The sequence below is a fragment of the Oncorhynchus kisutch genome, linkage group LG5 (genome assembly GCF_002021735.2).
Source record: "Oncorhynchus kisutch isolate 150728-3 linkage group LG5, Okis_V2, whole genome shotgun sequence".
NCBI lineage: Eukaryota > Metazoa > Chordata > Actinopteri > Salmoniformes > Salmonidae > Oncorhynchus > Oncorhynchus kisutch.
In genome coordinates, this window is record NC_034178.2 from 13,868,356 (window position 1) to 13,889,241 (window position 20,886).

Consider the following 20,886-nt stretch of genomic DNA (forward strand, 5'->3'; position numbering starts at 1 on the left):
ACAGTCTGATGGCCATAAAAGCTGTTTTTCAGTCTCTCGGTCCCAGCTTTGATGCACCTGTACTGACCTCGCCTTCTGGATGATAGCGGGGTGAACAGGCAGTGGCTCAGGTGGTTGATGTCCTTGATGATCTTTATGGCCTTCCTGTAACATCGGGTGGTGTAGGTGTCCTGGAGGGCAGGTAGTTTGCCCCCGGTGATGCGTTGTGCAGACCTCACTACCCTCTGGAGAGCCTTACGGTTGTGGGCGGAGCAGTTGCCGTACCAGGCGGTGATACAGCCCGACAGGATGCTCTCGATTGTGCATCTGTAGAAGTTTGTGAGTGCTTTTGGTGACAAGCCAAATTTCTTCAGCCTCCTGAGGTTGAAGAGGCGCTGCTGCGCCTTCTTCACGATGCGGTCTGTGCGAGTGGACCAATTCAGTTTGTCTGTGATGTGTATGCCGAAGGAACTTAAAACTTGCTACCCTCTCCACTACTGTTCCATCGATGTGGATAGGGGGGTGTTCCCTCTGCTGTTTCCTGAAGTCCACAATCATCTCCTTAGTTTTGTTGACGTTGAGTGTGAGGTTATTTTCCTGACACCACACTCCGAGGGCCCTCACCTCCTCCCTGTAGGCCGTCTCGTCGTTGTTGGTAATCAAGCCTACCACTGTTGTGTCGTCCGCAAACTTGATGATTGAGTTGGAGGCGTGCGTGGCCACGCAGTCGTGGGTGAACAGGGAGTACAGGAGAGGGCTCAGAACGCACCCTTGTGGGGCCCCAGTGTTGAGGATCAGTGGGGTGGAGATGTTGTTGCCTACCCTCACCACCTGGGGGCGGCCCGTCAGGAAGTCCAGTACCCAGTTGCACAGGGCGGGGTCGAGACCCAGGGTCTCGAGCTTGATGACGAGCTTGGAGGGTACTATGGTGTTGAATGCCGAGCTGTAGTCGATGAACAGCATTCTCACATAGGTATTCCTCTTGTCCAGATGGGTTAGGGCAGTGTGGTTGAGATTGCATCGTCTGTGGACCTATTTGGGCGGTAAGCAAATTGGAGTGGGTCTAGGGTGGAGGTGATATGGTCCTTGACTAGTCTCTCAAAGCACTTCATGATGACGGAAGTGAGTGCTACGGGCGGTAGTTGTTTAGCTCAGTTACCTTAGCTTTCTTGGGAACAGGAACAATGGTGGCCCTCTTGAAGCATGTGGGAACAGCAGACTGGTATAGGGATTGATTGAATATGTCCGTAAACACACCGGCCAGCTGGTCTGCGCATGCTCTGAGGGCGCGGCTGGGGATGCCGTCTGGGCCTGCAGCCTTGCGAGGGTTAACACGTTTAAATGTCTTACTCACCTCGGCTGCAGTGAAGGAGAGTCCGCATGTTTTCGTTGCAGGCCGTGTCAGTGGCACTGTATTGTCCTCAAAGCGGGCAAAAAAGTTATTTAGTCTGCCTGGGAGCAAGACATCCTGGTCCGTGACTGGGCTGGATTTCTTCTTGTAGTCCGTGATTGACTGTAGACTCTGCCACATGCCTCGTGTCTGTGCCGTTGAATTGAGATTCTACTTTGTCTCTGTACCAACGCTTAGCTTGTTTGATAGCCTTGCGGAGGAAATAGCTGCACTGTTTGTATTCGGTCATGTTACCAGTCACCTTGCCCTGATTAAAAGCAGTAGTTCGCGCTTTCAGTTTCACGCGAATGATGCCATCAATCCACGGTTTCTGGTTAGGGAATGTTTTAATCGCTGCTATGGGAACGACATCTTCAATGCACGTTCTAATGAACTCGCACACCGAATCAGCGTATTCGTCAATATTGTTATCTGACGCAATACGAAACATATCCCAGTCCACGTGATGGAAGCAGTCTTGGAGTGTGGAGTCAGCTTGGTCGGACCAGCGTTGGACAGACCTCAGCGTGGGAGCCTCTTGTTTTAGTTTCTGTCTGTAGGCAGGGATCAACAAAATGGAGTCGTGGTCAGCTTTTCCGAAAGGAGGGCGGGGCAGGGCCTTATATGCGTCGCGGAAGTTAGAGTAACAATGAACCAAGGTTTTTCCACCCCTGGTTGCGCAATCGATATGCTTGTTTTCAGATTAGCCTTGTTAAAATCCCCAGCTACAATGAATGCAGCCTCCGGATAAATGGATTCCAGTTTGCAAAGAGTCAAATAAAGTTCGTTCAGAGCCATCGATGTGTCTGCTTGGGGGGGATATATACGGCTGTGATTATAATCAAAGAGAATTCTCTTGGTAGATAATGCGGTCTACATTTGATTGTGAGGAATTCTAAAATCAGGTGAACAGAAGGATTTGAGTTCCTGTATGTTTCTTTCATCACACCATGTCTCGTTAGCCATAACGCCCCCGCCCCTCTTCTTACCAGAAAGATGTTTGTTTCTGTCGGCGCGATGCGTGGAGAAACCCGCTGGCTGCACCGCCTCCGATAGAGTCTCTCCAGTGAGCCATGTTTCCGTGAAGCAAAGAACGTTACAGTCTCTGATGTCCCTATGGAATGCTACCCTTGCTCGGATTTCATCAACCTTGTTGTCAAGAGACTGGACATTGGCGAGAAGAATGCTAGGGAGTGGTGCAAGATGTGCCCGTCTCCGGAGTCTGACCAGAAGACCGCCTCGTTTCCCTCTTTTTCGGAGTCGTTTTTTTGGGTCGCTGCATGGGATCCATTCCGTTGTCCTGTTTGAGAGGCAGAACACAGGATCCGCGTCGCGAAAAACATATTCTTGGTCGTACTGATGGTGAGTTGACGCTGATCTTATATTCAGTAGTTCTTCTCGACTGTATGTAATGAAACCTAGGATGACCTGGGGTACTAATGTAAGAAATAACACGTAAAAAAACTAAAAACTGCATAGTTTCCTAGGAACGCGAAGCGAGGCGGCCATCTCTGTCGGCGCCGGAAGTCAGGGAAAACAAAATTGTTTTCTCAGACAGTGTGTGGTCTCCTGTCTATTTTCTGTATTTGCCAGCATTCGCTAAATAAACTCATAGGTTATCTGTAAATCATGTGGTAGGTTATGATATTGGGCTGGAAAAAATATGGCAAATGTCATACCCCATCTAAAAAAATTCATGTCGTTTATGTGCCAATTTGTGCCATGGCTGCATGTCTAAATGAGATTTTGTTTTCCCAGAGTCTCAATAGAAGCCTTGTATATGCTTATAAATGAAGCAAAGCTATGCTTCACCAATCAAGAGGAAAGGCAAATCTGTTTCAAACGGACCCTGATTAACCATTAGATGGTGGAAATTATACAGTATACAAGATGCAAATCTGTGTATTTTGCAGAATGGTATAGTTAAGCAATAAAGCCCCGAGTGGGTGTGGTATAAGGGCTGTTCGTAGGCACGATGCAATGCGGAGCCCTTATCCGTGATATATTGACACAAAACACAAACCACCGAGGTGCCTTATTGCTATTATGAACTGGTTACCAAACTAGCCAGTTAAAAAAATTACAATAATCTGTTGCATGCCCTAATGAGCACCATCCTGTTGAGGCAACCCTTTCTATGGAACAACAGTGACTCCCCTTCCACAGCAGACCGTCTCATGTGTCTATGAAGTCACAGCCAGAGGGGAAAGGGCAAGCAGGGTTGCAGATCAGTGTACAGCCCTCCAGACACTAGGTCCTGGTGTTCTGTCTGACTGGGGCTAAAGGGCATACAGTCATGGGCCACATTTCAATAGTGTAAAGTGGATTCCTCTCCTAGTCCCCACCCAAAATAATACGCTGATAACTGTATAAAATGTTTTCTCCCATCACAAGAGGCGGTAAGGAGATGAATCCAATCACTGGGCAAGGCAGGGAAGAATATGAGCCGGTTCTTATTAAGGTAGAGCAGCATCCTTTTAGTCTGGTCACATAGCAGGCTCCAGTTTCCTCTGGCCCAAATCTAGAGGCCAGACACCCAGTGTCAGCATGCCCACCACACTGTGCCAGGATCACATCACATTAACCAGACACGACACAGGTCATAGTGGCAGACTGTCACTTTGTCTATGCAAACAGACGTACACTGCACACCACCATAGGCCACAATGTCAGTCTGCTTAGCCACAATGACCAAAATATCACAATGCACCACATGCCTTTCTTTTTAACAGGTTTTAATGCCCCAACTCGAATGTCCCCTTGTTCACGTATATCCCAGCTAGGGCTGTCCCTGACAAAAATAAAATATTGGTCGACCAAGAGTCGTTTGTTCCAATCGATTGGTCAACATTTTTAAATGTGTATTTCTATGTTTTAATCAAATCAACTATATTCACTGAGCTCATCTGATGCTTTAACTTCTTGGTGACGGGGGTAGTATTGAGTAGCTTGGATGAATAAGGTGCCCAGAGTAAACTGCATGCTACCATATGCTAATATATGCATATTAGTAGTAGTATTGGATAGAAAACAGTCTGAAGTTTCTAAAACTGTTTGAATGATGTCTGTGAGTATAACAGAACTCATATGGCAGGCGAAAACCTGAGACAAATCCAGTTGGAATATTGAAGATTTATTGTAAAAAGACCTTAAGGTTTGATTGTAAACATCGTTTGACATGTTTCGACAAACTGTAATGGAACTCTTGACTTTGTCTGGATTTTGCGCTCGCGCATTGTGCCTTTGGAATAGTGAACTAAACACCTGAACAAAACTAAACGCGTGTATTGGGACATAAATATGGATGTAATCGAACAAAAAACAAACATTTCTTGTGGAAGTGGGAGTCCTGGGAGTGCATTCCGACAAAGATCAGCAAAGGTAAGTGAAGATTTATAATGCCATTTATGACTTTTGTTGACTCCACAATTTGGCAGGTAACTGTATGGCTTGATTTTGTGTCTGAACCCGTTCTCAGATTATTGAATATTGCGCTTTTGCCGTAAAGCTTTATTGAAATCTGACACAGGGGTTGCATTAAGAACAAGTTTATCTTTAATTCTATGTAAAGCATGTATCTTTCAAAGTTTATGATGAGTATTTCTGTTATTTGATGTGGCTCTCTGCAATTTCTCCAGATATTTTGGAGGCATTTCTGAACATGGCGCCAATGTAAACTGAGGTTTTTGGATATAAATATGAACTTGATCGAGCAAAACATACATGTATTGTCTAACATTGAGTCCTGGGAGTGTCATCTGATGAAGATCGTCAAAGGTTAGTGATTCATTTTATCTATATTTCTGCTTTTTGTGACACCTCTCTTTGGTTGGAAAATGGCTGAATGATATGTTCTGCTTTTGCCGAAAAGCCTTTTTGAAATCGGACACTGTGGTTGGATTAACGAGAAGTGTATCTTTAAAATGGTGTAAAATACTTGTATGGTTGATGAATTTTAATTATGAGATTTCTGTTGTTTTGAATTTGGCGCCCTGCAATTTCACTGGCTGTTGGCGAGATGGGATGCTAGCGTCCCGAACGATCCCAGAGAGGTTAAGCACACTGTTTGATTAAATAATTAAGACACACAAATGACTAGAGGGAGTCCGACCGGCATTTGATTTGATTGTGCCGGGTTTAGACTTGCTGCGGTGTAAAAAAAATTGCAAAAGAAAAAAATCAAGTTACTCTCCTCCCTGCTGCAGTGAACACCACTGAACATCAAAGTGTTTATCGTGCTGTCCGTGTTGCTGAAGCTGCAATTTCTGACTGTAAAGTTATGTTACCAAAATCCCTAATTTGTTTAGGAAAAACATTCCCTATTCCTTCAACCCTTGCTCTCTTCATGTGACACATGTATGCATTGAATGTCCTTGACCAGAGACCTATTTGTATGGGACTAGTATTACTAGAGAAAGTTGTTTATGTAATTATTACTTCAGAATGTCCGTTATTCCAGAGGACGATTCGGACAGGATTAGTTATTTTCAAAACTGCCCGGTAATTATTATTATTTTATAAATTGACAGTTATGACAGAAGCCTGGAGGTTTTTATTCTAGGCGTGAAGATACAGTTTTTCCAATATGTCCAGGTGATAGGGCCACACTGATAACTCAAGCCTGGTTCCCAAGTTTCTAAACCATCATTTGGACATTTTAGTGATCCTAAAGGCTATGGATGACAAAGTTATAATTTCCAAATGTTTAGATTAGTTGTATGCTGCCTTGCAATCTATTAACAGCAAAGGTTGCATTAAATAGGCTTAATATTTTTTACTGATGCATTTGGAAATATTCTATTCATACACACAAAACAATTACAAAATAATTCACTGTGAAAGTTGATAGGCCATTCATATATAGCCCAAGCACCTGAAACCCTACCTCTTAAAAAATATCTTAAATAATTATCCTCCCTACCTCCACACCCCCCACCAAAAAAACAATTATGCACTTGACCCCAAACCCCCTTCTAGCTCTTACTCTACTGACAGCTATGTTATTGAGGACAAATGTACTTTCTATGCCTGTGATATGTGGTTGTCCCACCTAGCCATCTTAAGGATGAATGCACTAACTATAAGTCACTCTGGATAAGAGCGTCTGCTAAATGACTAAAATGCAAATGACAAACTCGAAAAAGGGGTGTTTACGGGTTGCTGAGGAGATAAAGGGATAGTCCGATGTGTGGAATAAATTTGACAAGTTGTGGGAAAGCACTGGAGATCAAGAAAAAGGTAAGGCACAAGCGCTGCGGGCATATTATGTGTGCAAAACAGACGCTGTATTGATTACAATATTCTTTTTCTGACCGTTTGGAACAATGTAAACAGCAAATAATGTATAAGCGTACCAGAGTCTGATGTAACGTTTTTTTGTTAAGCCTTTATTACAGCAAAGACTAAAAACAGTCTGTTTAAGCTAATTAAATCAAGGCTCACTTTATTTTCATTTTAAAACTAAAATGCTTGACTGCATTTCAAATCATGAATGACTCGTATGCTGTGCGATGACATGAATGAATGACTGATTGAAACAGTAGCCTATAAAAGTATTGAAATACAGGCCTAAGTAAGTTACAGTCTTAAGACTAAACCGGATGTGCTTTCAGGCCGACAGCTCAGTCAGTGGTAGTTATACAAGGCTGCTATACTAAACCTACCAATGATAATGACATCACTTATGATCATAATAATAAGACGATCAAGAAAAAAAAAAGAGCATTATAAATAGTTACACTTGGAACAGTGTAAACACGAAATAAATTTGAAATAATGTCAGAGAGGATGTTCTAACAAAAAACTAAAGTATAAAGCCTTTCTTACAGCAATGCAAAGATTAAAAACAGCCAAATTTGTGAAATTGTTTACTTGACATGTTGCGTGAGCACGGAATCAGTAGGCTTTTAAACACTCAAACAGGCAACTGAAGCAGGACCTGTCTTATTTCTGCAGATATACTGAAGATTTCTAAAGCTAGGCACATTTAACAGTTAGGCTATTGATTATAGACCCAATTAAGTTGGGGTTTCCTCTCCCCTCACCTTTCTTAGACAATAAGGGAAGGGCTGTTCTCTCTAACTCCGCTGCTGCCTCCACCACATTCCAAGTTCTCAACACCAATACGCTGGTTAACTTTGCTATTATGCACATAGTAACATGGTCAAGGAAAAGGTGCCAATTCAACAGCACACTGATGTGTTTCCGAACCGCGGACAGCGACCACTAATCCAACGCGGGAGAAAGCTCATTTGTTATAAAATAATATCATTTATATTTGTGTTGCACCATTGTTCTTATGTAATTGAACCATATACAATTTCAGGAGCACGTCTTAAAGAGAAACGACAGTCCATTACTTTAAGACATGAAAGTCAGTCAAATCGGGAAAATCTTAAGAACTTTGAAAGTGTTTTCAAGTGCAGTCGCAAAAACCATCAAGCGCTATGATGAAACTGGCTCTCATGAGGACCACCACAGGAAGAGTTACCTCTGCTGCAGAGGATAAGTTCATTAGTTACCATCCTCAGAAATTACAGCCCAAATAAATTCTTCACAGAGTTCAAGTAACAAGACACATCTCAACATCAACTGTTCAGAGGAGACTGCGTGAACCAGGCCTTAATGGTCGAATTGCTGCAAAGAAACCATTACTAAAGGACACCAATAAGAAGGGGAGACTTGCTTAGACCAAGAAATACAAGCAATGGACATTAGACCGGTGGAAATCTGTCCTTTGGTCTGATGAGTCCAAATTTGATATGTTTGGTTCTAACCGCCAGGTCTTTGTGAGAAGCAGAGTAGGTGAACAGATGATCTCCACATGAGTGGTTCCCACCGTGAAACATGGAGGTGGTGGTGTAATGGTGCTTTGCTGGTGACACTGATTTATTTAGAATTCCAGGCACACTTAATCAGCATGTTACCACAGCATTCTGCAGCAATACGCCATCCCATCTAGTTTGTGCTTGCATCAGATGACCTGGGCTCCACAATCACCCAACCTCAACTCAATTGAGACGGTTTGGGATGAGTTGGACACCGAGTGAAGTAAAAGCATCCATCAAGTGCTCAGCATATGTGGGAACTCTTTCAAGACAGTTGGAAAAGCATTCCAGGTGAGTACCTCATGAAACTGGTTGTGAGATTTCCAAGAGTGTATAAAGCTGACATCAAGGCAAAGGGTGGCTACTTTGACGAATCTAAAATATATTTTGATTTGTTTAACACTTTTTTGGTTACTACATGATTCCATATGTGTTGTCATAGTTTTGATGTCTTCCCTATTATTCTATAATGTATAAAATAGTAAAAATAAAGAAAAACTCAGACAACTAAATGGGGCTAGCCCTAATCCCAACAATATAAGAGTATAAACCTAAACAGCTTAAGTTAATAAGAAATTCTTCACAATGGAAGGTCAAAGAATGTAAGTGGTAGAAACAGAAGTTCAGGAGCAACATTTAGCCTAGCCAGTGTCAAACAAAAACTTGTTGAATAGCGAGTCTCCATCACCTGCAACAACACACAGAGACAGACGGACAGACTGACGTTTGAGCAGCAACCACCCACCTTGTCTCCACTGGAATAGAAGAAGTAGCGTAAACGCACTATGTTGCAGTGGTCCAGTTTCCTCATGATCTGCAGCTCCCGGTTCTGTGACGAGATGAGAAAGAGACATTGAGAAAATCTGACAACCTGCGAGTATTAGACAAGTCAAACAGGCTAAAGAAGCTGCACTCTCCCAGACAGTATCTCTCCCAGAAGAAACTTTCCTCTGATTCTGAACCAGTTAGACACGCTCTCTTAAATGAGTCTTAAAAAGCTTTTGAGGCTCATCTGATAGGGGCTGACAGATCCAGGGTTAGGGAAAACGGCTGTTCAGAGAGAGAGAGAGAGGGAGAGTGAGACAACATAACATGGAGCATCCAGACTTCTCCCCCAAAGCCCTCAGTGTTTCCCAAACCGCTCGTTGAGTACCCCGCAGCCTAGCAGCTCCACTTACTAGATCTAATCCAGTATTAGCACACCTGGTTCAACTGGTCAGCCGGTTGGTTAAATCAGGTGTGCTAGTATTAGATTAGATCAAACAAGTGGAATGGCAAGGGGTACTCAAGGAGAGGTTTGGGAAACAGCTAAGACAAGATAAGAATCTGAGCATTTCTAGACTGAGTTTGGCACCCTGTCACTGTTTTAAATTACAAGCCCACACATGGTAAATTTAGGCCAGCTACATCCGTCATAGATCAGTGACAGCCATAACTGAATGGGGGTCAAATCATGTCAGTGAAATCTGAACAGGCAGCAAATTACCCACAGACACACATTATCAGCCATTTCAAACACTGGCACAGAGCAGCCATTGCAACACTTGTTTAACACAGTTACGGCAGTCATAATGTAGGCTACATACAGTCCATTTATGATGACTGAGGAAATCCATGGGTTGAGTTTCCTTTAGGGTGCGACAATAGGAGTTATGAAGAACAACTCAATGCTTGGGCTAAAGATGGAATAGGGAGGGACGAGACTCCATTTCAGCTCCAACAGGAAGGGGCGTGTTCTCACAAGACATGGCATCACTTTCAGAACTCATGCTCAGGCCGAGTGCCAAGATGATGAACCAAACGCCCATCAGTGTGGTACGGCAGGCAGTGCTAGACGATCACAAGAGAGCAGTCTCACAGCGCTAAGCGACCTGACTAACCTCCTAAAGTATTTTCAGTCGAATGACAGTAGACATGCGAGACCATTTAATGTGAGCTCACATAAGCTACGGATAAAAGTAAAACATACAGTTGAAGTCGGAAGTTTAAATACACTTAAGTTGGAGTCATTAAAACTTGTTTTTCAACCAATCTCTTGTTAACAAACTATAGTTTTGGCAAGTCGGTTAGGAAATCTACTTCATCATTTTTGCAACAACTATTTACAGACAGATTATTTCACTGTATCACAATTCCAGCGGGTCAGAAGTTTACATACACTAAGTTGACTGTGCCTTTAAACAGCTTGGAAAATTCCATAAAATGTCATGGCTTTAGAAGCTCTGATAGGCTAATTGACATCCTTTGAATGCTTGCAAGCCGAAGAACACTGTCCCAAACGTGAAGCACGGGGGTGGCAGCATCATGTCGTGGGAGTGCTTTGCTGCAGGAGGAACTGGTGCACTTTACAAAATAGATGGGATCATGAGGTAGGAATATTCTGTGGATATATTGAAGCAACATCTCAAGACATCAGTCAGGAAGTTTAAGCTTGGTCGCAAATGGGTCTTCCAATGGACAATTACCCCAAGCATACTTCCAAAGTTGTGGCAAAATGGCTTAAGGACAACAAATATATTGGAGTGGCCATCACAAGGTATTGGAGTGGCCATCACAAAGCCCTGACCTCAATTCTATGGGAAATGTGTGGGCAGAACTGAAAAAGCATGTGCGAGCAAAGAGGCCTACAAACCTGACTCAGTTACACCAGCTCTGTCAGCAGGAAGGGGTCAAAATTCACCCAACTTATTGTGGGAAGCTTGTGGAAGGCTACCCAAAACGTTTGACCCAAGTTAAACAATTTAAAGGCAATGCTACCAAATACTAATTGAGTGTATGTAAACTTCTGACCCACTGGGAATGTGATGAAGGAAATAAAAGCTGAAATAAATCACTACTATTATTCTGACATTCCACATTCTTAAAATAAAGTGGTGATCCTAACTGACCTAAGACAGGGAATTTTTACTAGGATGAAATGTCAGGAATTGTGAAAAACTGAGTTTAAATCTATTTTGCTAAGGTGTGTGTAAACTTCCGACTTAAACTGTAGTGTAGAAAACACTTTTTGGGGGAAGAAAATCAACACTATTCCTTAAGAATTGCTTATTAAAATTTGAGTCTCCAGTCAGGGATCTAGTTTCAGTGACGTCATACTAAACTTTCATTACTCAAAAACGCACAGTGCAACAAGAAGTTCTAAAAATAAACTATCCGATGTAGTCGTCTCTGCAGTGAAATGGTCTTCACCTTGAACCTCTTGTCCTGCAGAACCTTCTTGATGGCTATTAGCTCCCCGGAGTCACACAGTTTAGCCTGGTAGACCACGCCGAAAGAGCCGTTGCCGATGACCTTAGTGTCTGTATAGCTGACCTCCTGCGGCCGGTCGGGGCCCTGGCCTGGGGTCGCTACCACCGTGGTCACCTTACTGCCATCTTTGTCTCCTGAGAGAGAGGGAGAGAAAGAAAAGAGAATAATCAATGTCACACAAGAGATACAGTATAGGACAACTCATTCAGCCACACACAATCTTTACACCAAGAAGCTCCTGTAACATGTCTCATCCTCTCTCATCACTGCATCTCTAGATGTAGGCTCAGAATGAAGAGACGTAAGCCAGACAGAAATAGGAAGCTGTACTAACCCACTTTTTTAGCAATGAGTAATTTCCTAGGAGCAGGGCTACCCATGTTAAGACTCTGGCAGACACTGTAATGACGACAGCCTGAAAGTACAGTAGAAGGAAGGATAAAGGGTGTAGGCGTAAAGGTTGTGGTGAAATGAGGATGTAGTTTTAGTCTCCGATAGGGGAGGGTGCACTGCAAACAGCTAAGCACTTTTGTAGTACGGTTCCTATTTTGAAGCAACGCTGCAGGCAGCAAATGTTTCCCCACATAACAGCTCCAATTCAACACCTGCACTTCGCCATCGCAACTTTTGACAACACGAAAATGGAGGTGTGAGTTGACAGACCAAGACAAACACTAACAGCCGGTCCCAAATCGCCATTTACCTATCCCTTCGTTGTTTGCAGATCTGACAGGCTCTTCTAACCTACCGTTTATGGCTGACACCTGGCCATGGACCTCAACACAAACCCAAAGAGCACCAAGCAATCCTAGATTGCACTGTTTTAGGACCACTATTGTTTTCACTATATATTTTACCTCCTGGTGATGTCATTCGGGAAACATAACGTTAACTTTCACTGCTATGCGGATGATACACAGCTGTACATTTCAATGAAACATGGTGAAGCCCCAAAATTGCCCTCCCTGGAAGCCTGTGTTTCAGCCATAAGGAAGTGGACGGCGGATCTTTTTAAACTTTTAAACTTGGACAAAACAGAGATGCTAGTTCTAGGTCCCAAGAAACAAAGATCTTCTGTTGGATCTAACAATTAATCTTGATGGTTGTACAGTCGTCTCAAATAAAACTGAAGGACCTCAGCGTTACTCTGGACCCTGATCTCTCTTTTGACGAACATATCAAGACTATTTCAAGGACAGCTTTTACCCCCCATCTTCATAACATTGCAAAAATCTGAAACTTTGTCCAAAAATGATGCAGAAAAGTTGCTTTTGTCACTTCTAGATTAGACTGCTGCAATGCTCTACTTTCCGGATACCCGGATAAAGCACTAAATAAACTTCAATTAGTGCTAAACACGGCTGCTAGAATCTTGACTAGGGCTAAAGAATTGTATCATATTACTCCAGTGCTAGCCTTTCTACACTGACTTCCTGGCTCTTTATGTAGTGTCTCTCCTGTAGTGATGAGTGTTTTGTCCTATATTTATATTATATTTATTTTTAAATCCCAGGCCCCTGTTCCCGAAGGAGGCCTTCTGTCTTTTGGTAGGGCGTCATTGCAAATAAGAATGTTCTTAAAACAGACTTGCCTAGTTAAATAAAGGTTCAATTAAATAAAAAAAGGCTAGGGCTGATTTCAAGGTTTTACTGCGAACCTACAAAGCATTACATGGACTTGCTCCTACCCATCTCTCCGATTTGGTGCTGCCATACATACCTACACTTACGCTAAGGTCACAAAACACAGGCCTCCTTATTGTCCTTCGAATTTCTAAGCAAACAGCTGGAGGCAGGGCTTTCTCCTATAGAGCTCCATTTTTATGAAATGGTCTGCCTATCCATGTGAGAGTCTTTATTGAAAACTCATCTCTTCAGTAGGTCCTATGATTGAGTGTAGTCTGGCCCAGGGGTGTGGAGGTGAACTGAAAGGAACTGGAGCAACGAACCACCCTTGCTGTCTCTGCCTGGCCGACTCCCCTCTCTCCACCAGGATTCTGGCTACTGGTGCTCTTCCATCCCGTCCCTAGGAGGGGTGCATCACTTGAGTGGGTTGAGTCACTAACGTCATCTCCCTGTCCGGGTTTAGCACCCCCCCCCAGGTTCGTGCCAGGGTGGGTGGGGGGGGGGGATCTTCATGGGCTATACTCAGCCTCGTCTCAGGGTAGTAACTTGATGGTTTGAAGATATCCCTCTAGTGGTATGGGGGCTGTGCAAAGTGGGTGGGGTTATATACTGCCTGGTTGGCCCTGTCCAGGGGTATCGTCAGAAGGGGCCACAGTGTCTCCCGACCCCTCATGTCTCAGCCTCCAGTACTTATGCTGCAATAGTTTGTGTGTCGGGAGGCTAGGGTCAGTCTTATGTCTGGAGTATTTCTCCTGTCTTATCCGGTGTCCTGTGTGAATTTAAGTATGCTACCTCTAATTCTCTCGCTCTCCCTCACAGAGAACCTGAACCCTGGGACCATGCCTCAAGACTACCTGGCCTGATGACTCCTTGCTGTCCCCAGTCCACCGTGCTGCTGCTCCAGTATTCTGCCTGTTGCTATGTAACCCTGAACTGTTCACCGGACTTGCTACCAGGTCCCGGACGTGCTGTTTTCGACAAGCTCTTTCTACCGCACCTGCCGTCTCGACCTCTGAATGCTCGGCTATGAAAAGCCAACTGACATTTAATCCCGAGTCGCTGACCTGTTGCACCCTCTACAACCACTGATGATGATTATGATTATTATTAGACCTTGCTGGTCATCTATGAAAGGTTGAAACATCTTGGCCATGTACTGTTACAATCTCAACACGGCACAGCCAGAAGAGGACTGGCCACCCATCAGAGCTTGGTTCCTGCCTTTCTAGGGAGTTTTTCCTAGTCACCGTGCTTCTACATCTGCATTGCTTGCCGTTTAGGCTGGGTTTCTGAATAGCACTTTGTGACGTTGGCTGATGTAAAAAGGGCTTTATAAATACATTTGATTGATTGACTATAAGCTTTATCAATAGCAGTGCACAAACCTGTCAATCACAAAAGTACAAACTACTCTTCAAAGAACTAAGAAGTGCATCATGATGAAGTCTACCACAATGCTGTTTTTGGAAATTGACAAGCCAAAAACGACATTATACAGCCTAGTACTGCTAGCAAACTCCACCAGCATGCCCCATCAGTAGTCATGCAACATTCCAATTGTCATGAAGAGAATGAAAGACACGTGGCGAAGTACTCCGTAAAATGAACGATATGCTGAAGGAGTTTGATCTTCAAACATAATAAAGGAAAAAACAGATCTCACATAAACAGCTGGAGCTCTGTCCATGAGTGACTTCACAGAGTCCCCCCTGCATAGGAATTAGCAACATGAGGAATGGAAAAGATCCATTATTATTATTGAGCCTTTCTACGCCACTGTTTGCAAGGATGACACGCGGAGAAGTTTAAAATCCATTACTTGTTTGGAAAATATTAGGCCTGGGTATCCATTAGACACCAAACGGAATAAACAGAAAACACTCTGGAACAAGGAGGGACTATCTGGACGTGTTCAATAAGAAAAAAAGCCTAATTGCTTTCCTTGGCTAAATGTTTTAAGGCATTCCAGTTGCGAGTCCTAATGAACATGACCTTGGTCTGACAGCCAGTCTTACCAATTTACTAGAGATAATTTTTCATCTCAGATCATGTAAGGAACGTAGGCGAGTTGGCTTGGTGGTTTGTTAAAATAGAGGGGAATTCTTTTTTCCATTCACTTTAAAAAATGGCCACTCCATACTTTAAAGACCTAGCTCTAGGCCTATATACTAGTGATTATACCTTGTAGGAGTGTTGGTGTAGCACTGACCTCTTAGCACCCTGCAATCTGTTTTACAACCAGCACTTACATATCTCTATGGTGCGCACACACAGTGCCCTAATGCCCCTCTAACAGTGACAGGGTCACCTGACCTCTGATACTAGGGATGAGACAGGGATGAGACAGTGCAGCAGCAGAATTTCACAACAGGTCCAACACAGCTACGTCGGGGGATCCAGCACTGAACTCTGCACTCTCTCCAGCGTTGCTACCGTCTGGGTCAGAAGTCAAGGCATAGAGGAAATACTAGTCAAACAAAATGTTAAATATACATTATCAATGTGCCAATCCTGTCTGAACACACTGCATCTCTATAGGAACCCACTGAGCTCGTAATGTGGTAGAATATGGGAATTTGATCTTGGGGGTCAGACCACTCCAGGTCACACACTTCCTCCCATTCTCTGCTGAGTAGCAGGAAAGTGGAGCAAAATGTCAGAGCTGCCAAAGCCTGATGGAGAAGGGAGGGACAGAGAAGAGAGTTCTGCCAAATTAGGCATCCCCTCCTCCTCTGAACACAGAGAGAACAAGCACCCAACCGGAAGCCTGACACCATGTCACTACTGCAGGGGATGGAATTGTACAATGTCGATTATAAATGGGGATCACTGACGTTAAAAATCGTGACAATCAGAGATTACAGATTGGACAAGCCTTTTCATTATCCTAATGCGTTTGACAGTGTCTACCGTGAGTGACCATTGTTTATCCTCAAAATGTCAAGAGAAACCCGACACCAGGGAGTAGGCCTCAATATCTCTCCCTGTGATAAATCCTTGAACACCTCCCCGTTCTCATCCCTGGGTCTGAAAGGAGAGACAGAGCAAAGCACATTAGAGCAAAAGGCCCTTAATGAAAATCCCTACCCTGACCGCTGCATCACGCCCTTGGCCGCAGTGCAATAATCTTCTAGTCAATCTATCCATTGGCTGCTCTCTCCCAGCTTAGCACTGCATGAAGAAATTGGGTCTGATAGACTAGCCAATTGGATTCCTACCATGTAGAAATACAATTACTTGAACAGACATTCCTATTTAGGTCATGTTCTACGATGGGTGGGCCAGAGTGTAGAGTCAAATTGCCCTGGTCCGATGGGTCTTTATCCCGTCGAGTAATTATATTCTATGGACATGCCCCTGACAGTCTATCCATCCACTTTAGCCAGTCAGTCATCACCACCATGCCATCACTTGACTACTGTGCAGTATGTCACTTTTGGCATACTAACTATATCTATACCAAGCATACTATATAAGCATACAATATACTCAATTCACATCAAATAGTACAGTTAGTATGAGTATTCGAACACAGCTTAGGCTAGCCTACAGATCACATGACCGGATGCATTAGTTCAATGGTCTACTGACAGCCCAACCCTCCCTTCATTCCTACAGGGGACTGACTAACTGGCCTTAGCATAGCAGGAGGGGGGACGTCCCCTAACACTGACAGCTTCCCATTTCCTTCTAGGAAATTACCCCCAGTATGAGGAAGGATTTAAGTCTCTCTTCCAAGATGGCGTAGCAGTCTTTTTTCCTGTCGTGTCCCTTGTATAAATCTTTTTTAAATTTATATTTTCAACCTCAACTTCTAAATACTCTCCTGCAACCCGCCTCACCCAATATGGCGTGGATCTGCTTTTTTCTGAAGTATTTCTATTTACTTCGGATCGGGAATCCCTCAACTGAAGCTAGCCAGCTAACTACCTACCAGCTATCAAACCATTGCTAGCGGTCATCAGCTAACCTTTAGCTCGGAAGGCTCTCGCCAGTTCGACCGACGTGACTCAAACCAGAGCATAACGGCCCCATTTCTCTCCATATCCCCGGATTCCTACCGCAAACTCTGAACATTTTCATCTGGATCGTCGCAACTAGCTAACCGCAATACCGGGAGACCACTCCTGGTTAGCGTTTCCATCCCGGAGCAAGCACCAATTAGCCTGAAGCTAGCCCGGCCAGGGCTCCTGTGCTACCACCGAAGCCCACTCCTGGGCTACAATATCCGGACCCCGCCGGGGCACGGAACCCCACCGATCCTCTACAACAATCTGCCCAAGGATTCCTACAGGCCCCTCAGGAGCGACGCCCGCTGAAGGCCCATTCTGCTAACCTGCTAGGCCTGCTACCTACCTAGAGCTACTTGGGCAACCCTACTAACTCCACGACGGGTCTATCGACGTCACCGCACGAAGAGGCAAAAACAGACTTAGGCTAACTTGCTAGCCCCGACCTGCTAACTGCTAGCTTGCCTGCCCTGGTATGCTAACTGCTAGCCCCTGCTAACTGCTTGCTTGCTATCCCGGTCTGCTAACTGCTTGCTTGCTAACCCGGTCTGCTAACTGCTAGCTTGCCAGCCCCGGTGTGCTAACTGCTAGCTTGTTTAGCCCCGGCCTGCTAACTGTCTGAATCGCCGTGTTCCCAGTCAGCCCAACCACACACTGGACTTGGCTACGCATGCCTCTAATATCAATATGCCTCGTCCATTACTGTCCTGGTTAGTGATTACGGTCTTATTTCACTGTAGAGCCTCTAGCCCTGCTCTTTTTTTGTTATTGTTTATTTTTTACCCCTTTTTCTCCCCAATTTCGTGGTGTCCAATTGTTGTAGTAGCTACTATCTTGTCTCATTGCTACAACTCCTGTACGGGCTCGGGAGAGACGAAGGTTGAAAGTCATGCGTCCTCCGATACACAACCCAACCTAGCCGCACTGCTTCTTAACACAGCGCGCATCCAACCCGGAAGCCAGCCGCACCAATGTGTCGGAGGAAACACCGTTTGTGTTTTACTCACTGCTTTAGCACACTCTGACGTCTTAGTCGTGTCTGAATCCTAGCTAAGGAAAGCCACCAAAAATCATGACATCTCCATCACTAACTATAAAATCTTCCACCAAGATAGAACTGCCAAAGGGGGCGGTGTTGCAATCTACTGCAAAGATAGCATGCAGAGTTCTGTCCTACTATCCCAGTCTGTACCCAAACAATTCGAGCTTCTACTTCTAGAAATTCACCTTTCCAGAAACAAGTCTCTCACTGTTGCCGCTTGCTTATATACCTCCCTCTGTCCCCAGCTGTGCCCTCGATACCATATGTGAATTGATTGCCCCCCATCTATCTTCTGAGCTCGTGCTACTAGGTGACCTAAATTGGGACATGGTTAACACCCCGGCCATCCTACAATCCAAGCTTGATGTCCTCAATCTCACACAAATCCGTAAACACGGGCACCCTCAAAGATGGCATCCTAACTAACTCGCCCTCCAAATACATCTCTGCTGTTTTCAATCAAGATCTCAGCGATCACTGCCTCATTGCCTGCATCCGTAGGGGGTCTGCGACCAAACGACCACCCCTCATCACTGTCAAACGCTCCCTAAAACACTTCTGCGAGCAGGCCTTTCTAATTGACCTGGCCAGGGTATCATGGAATGATATTGACCTCATCCCGTCAGTAGATGGTGCCTGGCTATTCTTTAAAAGTGCCTTCCTCACCATCTTAAATAAGCATGCCCCATAAAAAATAAAAAATAAACTAGGAATAGATATCGTCCTTTTTTTACTCCAGACCCGTCTGCCCTTGACCAGCACAAAAACATCCTGTGGCGTTTTGCATTAGCATCGAATAGCCCCCGTGATATGCAACTTTTCAGGGAAGTTAGAAACAAATATACACAGGCAGTTAGGAAAGCTAAGGCTGGCTTTTTCAAACAGATATTTGCATCCTGTAGTACTAACTCAAAAAGGTTCTGGGACACTGTAAAGTCCATGGAGAATAAGAGCACCTCCTCCCAGCTGCCCATTGCTCTGAGGCTAGGAAACACTGACACCACCGATAAATCCACTATAATTGAGAATTTCAATAAGCATTGAAGTCCATGGAGAACAAGAGCACCTCCTCCCAGCTGCCCACTGCACTGAGGCTAGGTAACACGGTCACCACTGATAAATCCATGATTATCGAAAACTTCAATAAGCATTTCTCAACGGCTGGCCATGCCTTCCGCCTGGCTACTTCAACCTCGGCCAACAGCTCCGCCCCCCCCGCAGCTCCTCGCCCAAGCCTCTCCAGGTTCTCCTTTACCCAAATCCAGATAGCAGATGTTCTGAAAGAGCTGCAAAACCTGGACCCGTACAAATCAGCTGGGCTTGACAATCTGGACCCTCTATTTCTGAAACTATCTGCCACCATTGTCGCAACCCCTATTACCAGCCTGTTCAACCCCTCTTTCATCTCGTCTGAGATCCCCAAGGATTGGAAAGCTGCCGCAGTCATCCCCCTCTTCAAAGGGGGAGACACCCTGGACCCAAACTGTTACAGACCTATATCCATCCTGCCCTGCCTATCTAAGGTCTTCGAAAGCCAAGTCAACAAACAGGTCACTGACCATCTCGAATCCCACCGTACCTTCTCCGCTGTGCAATCTGGTTTCCGAGCCGGTCATGGGTGCACCTCAGCCACACTCAAGGTACTAAACGATATCATAACCGCCATCGATAAAAGACAGTACTGTGCAGCCGTCTTCATCGACCTTGCCAAGGCTTTCGACTCTGTCAATCACCATATTCTTATCGGCAGACTCAGTAGCCTCGGTTTTTCGGATGACTGCCTTGCCTGGTTCACCAATTACTTTGCAGACAGAGTTCAGTGTGTCAAATCGGAGGGCATGCTGTCCGGTCCTCTGGCAGTCTCTATGGGGGTGCCACAGGGTTCAATTCTCGGGCCGACTCTTTTCTCTGTGTATATCAATGATGTTGCTCTTGCTGCGGGCGATTCCCTGATCCACCTCTACGCAGACGACACCATTCTATATACTTTCGGCCCGTCTTTGGACACTGTGCTATCTAACCTCCAAACAAGCTTCAATGCCATACAACACTCCTTCCGTGGCCTCCAACTGCTCTTAAACGCTAGTAAAACCAAATGCATGCTTTTCAACCGGTCGCTGCCTGCACCTGCATGCCCGACTAGCATCACCACCCTGGATGGTTCCGACCTAGAATATGTGGACGTCTATAAGTACCTAGGTGTCTGGCTAGACTGCAAACTCTCCTTCCAGACTCATATCAAACATCTCCAATCGAAAATCAAATCAAGAGTCGGCTTTCTATTCCGCAACAAAGCCTCCTTCACTCAAGCCGCCAAGCTTACCCTAGTAAAACTGACTATCCTACCGATCCTCGACTTCGGCGATGTCATCTACAAAATGGCTTCCAACACTCTACTCAGCAAACTGGATGCAGTCTATCACAGTGCCATCCGTTTTGTCACTAAAGCACCTTATACCACCCACCACTGCGACTTGTATGCTCTAGTCGGCTGGCCCTCGCTACATATTCGTCGCCAGACCCACTGGCTCCAGGTCATCTACAAGTCTATGCTAGGTAAAGCTCCGCCTTATCTCAGCTCACTGGTCACGATGGCAACACCCATCCGTAGCACGCGCTCCAGCAGGTGTATCTCACTGATCATCCCTAAAGCCAACACCTCATTTGGCCGCCTTTCGTTCCAGTACTCTGCTGCCTGTGACTGGAACGAATTGCAAAAATCGCTGAAGTTGGAGACCTTTATCTCCCTCACCAACTTCAAACA

General features: G+C 44.8%; 1 protein-coding gene across 4 annotated transcripts in view; it reads right to left on the reverse strand.

Annotated features, from left to right (window-relative positions):
* LOC109890683 (glycogen synthase kinase-3 beta) overlaps positions 1–20,886 on the reverse strand; it is a 54,870-nt gene that overhangs the window by 14,231 nt on the left and 19,753 nt on the right. For all 4 annotated transcript variants that reach the window (XM_020482655.2, XM_031824520.1, XM_031824521.1 and 1 more), the window contains exons 2-3: positions 11,386–11,579; positions 8,942–9,025 (exon numbers count right to left, since the gene is read on the reverse strand). In XM_020482655.2, coding sequence (XP_020338244.1) covers positions 8,942–9,025; positions 11,386–11,579 — 278 coding nt within the window. The remainder of the gene's footprint in view (positions 1–8,941; positions 9,026–11,385; positions 11,580–20,886) is intronic.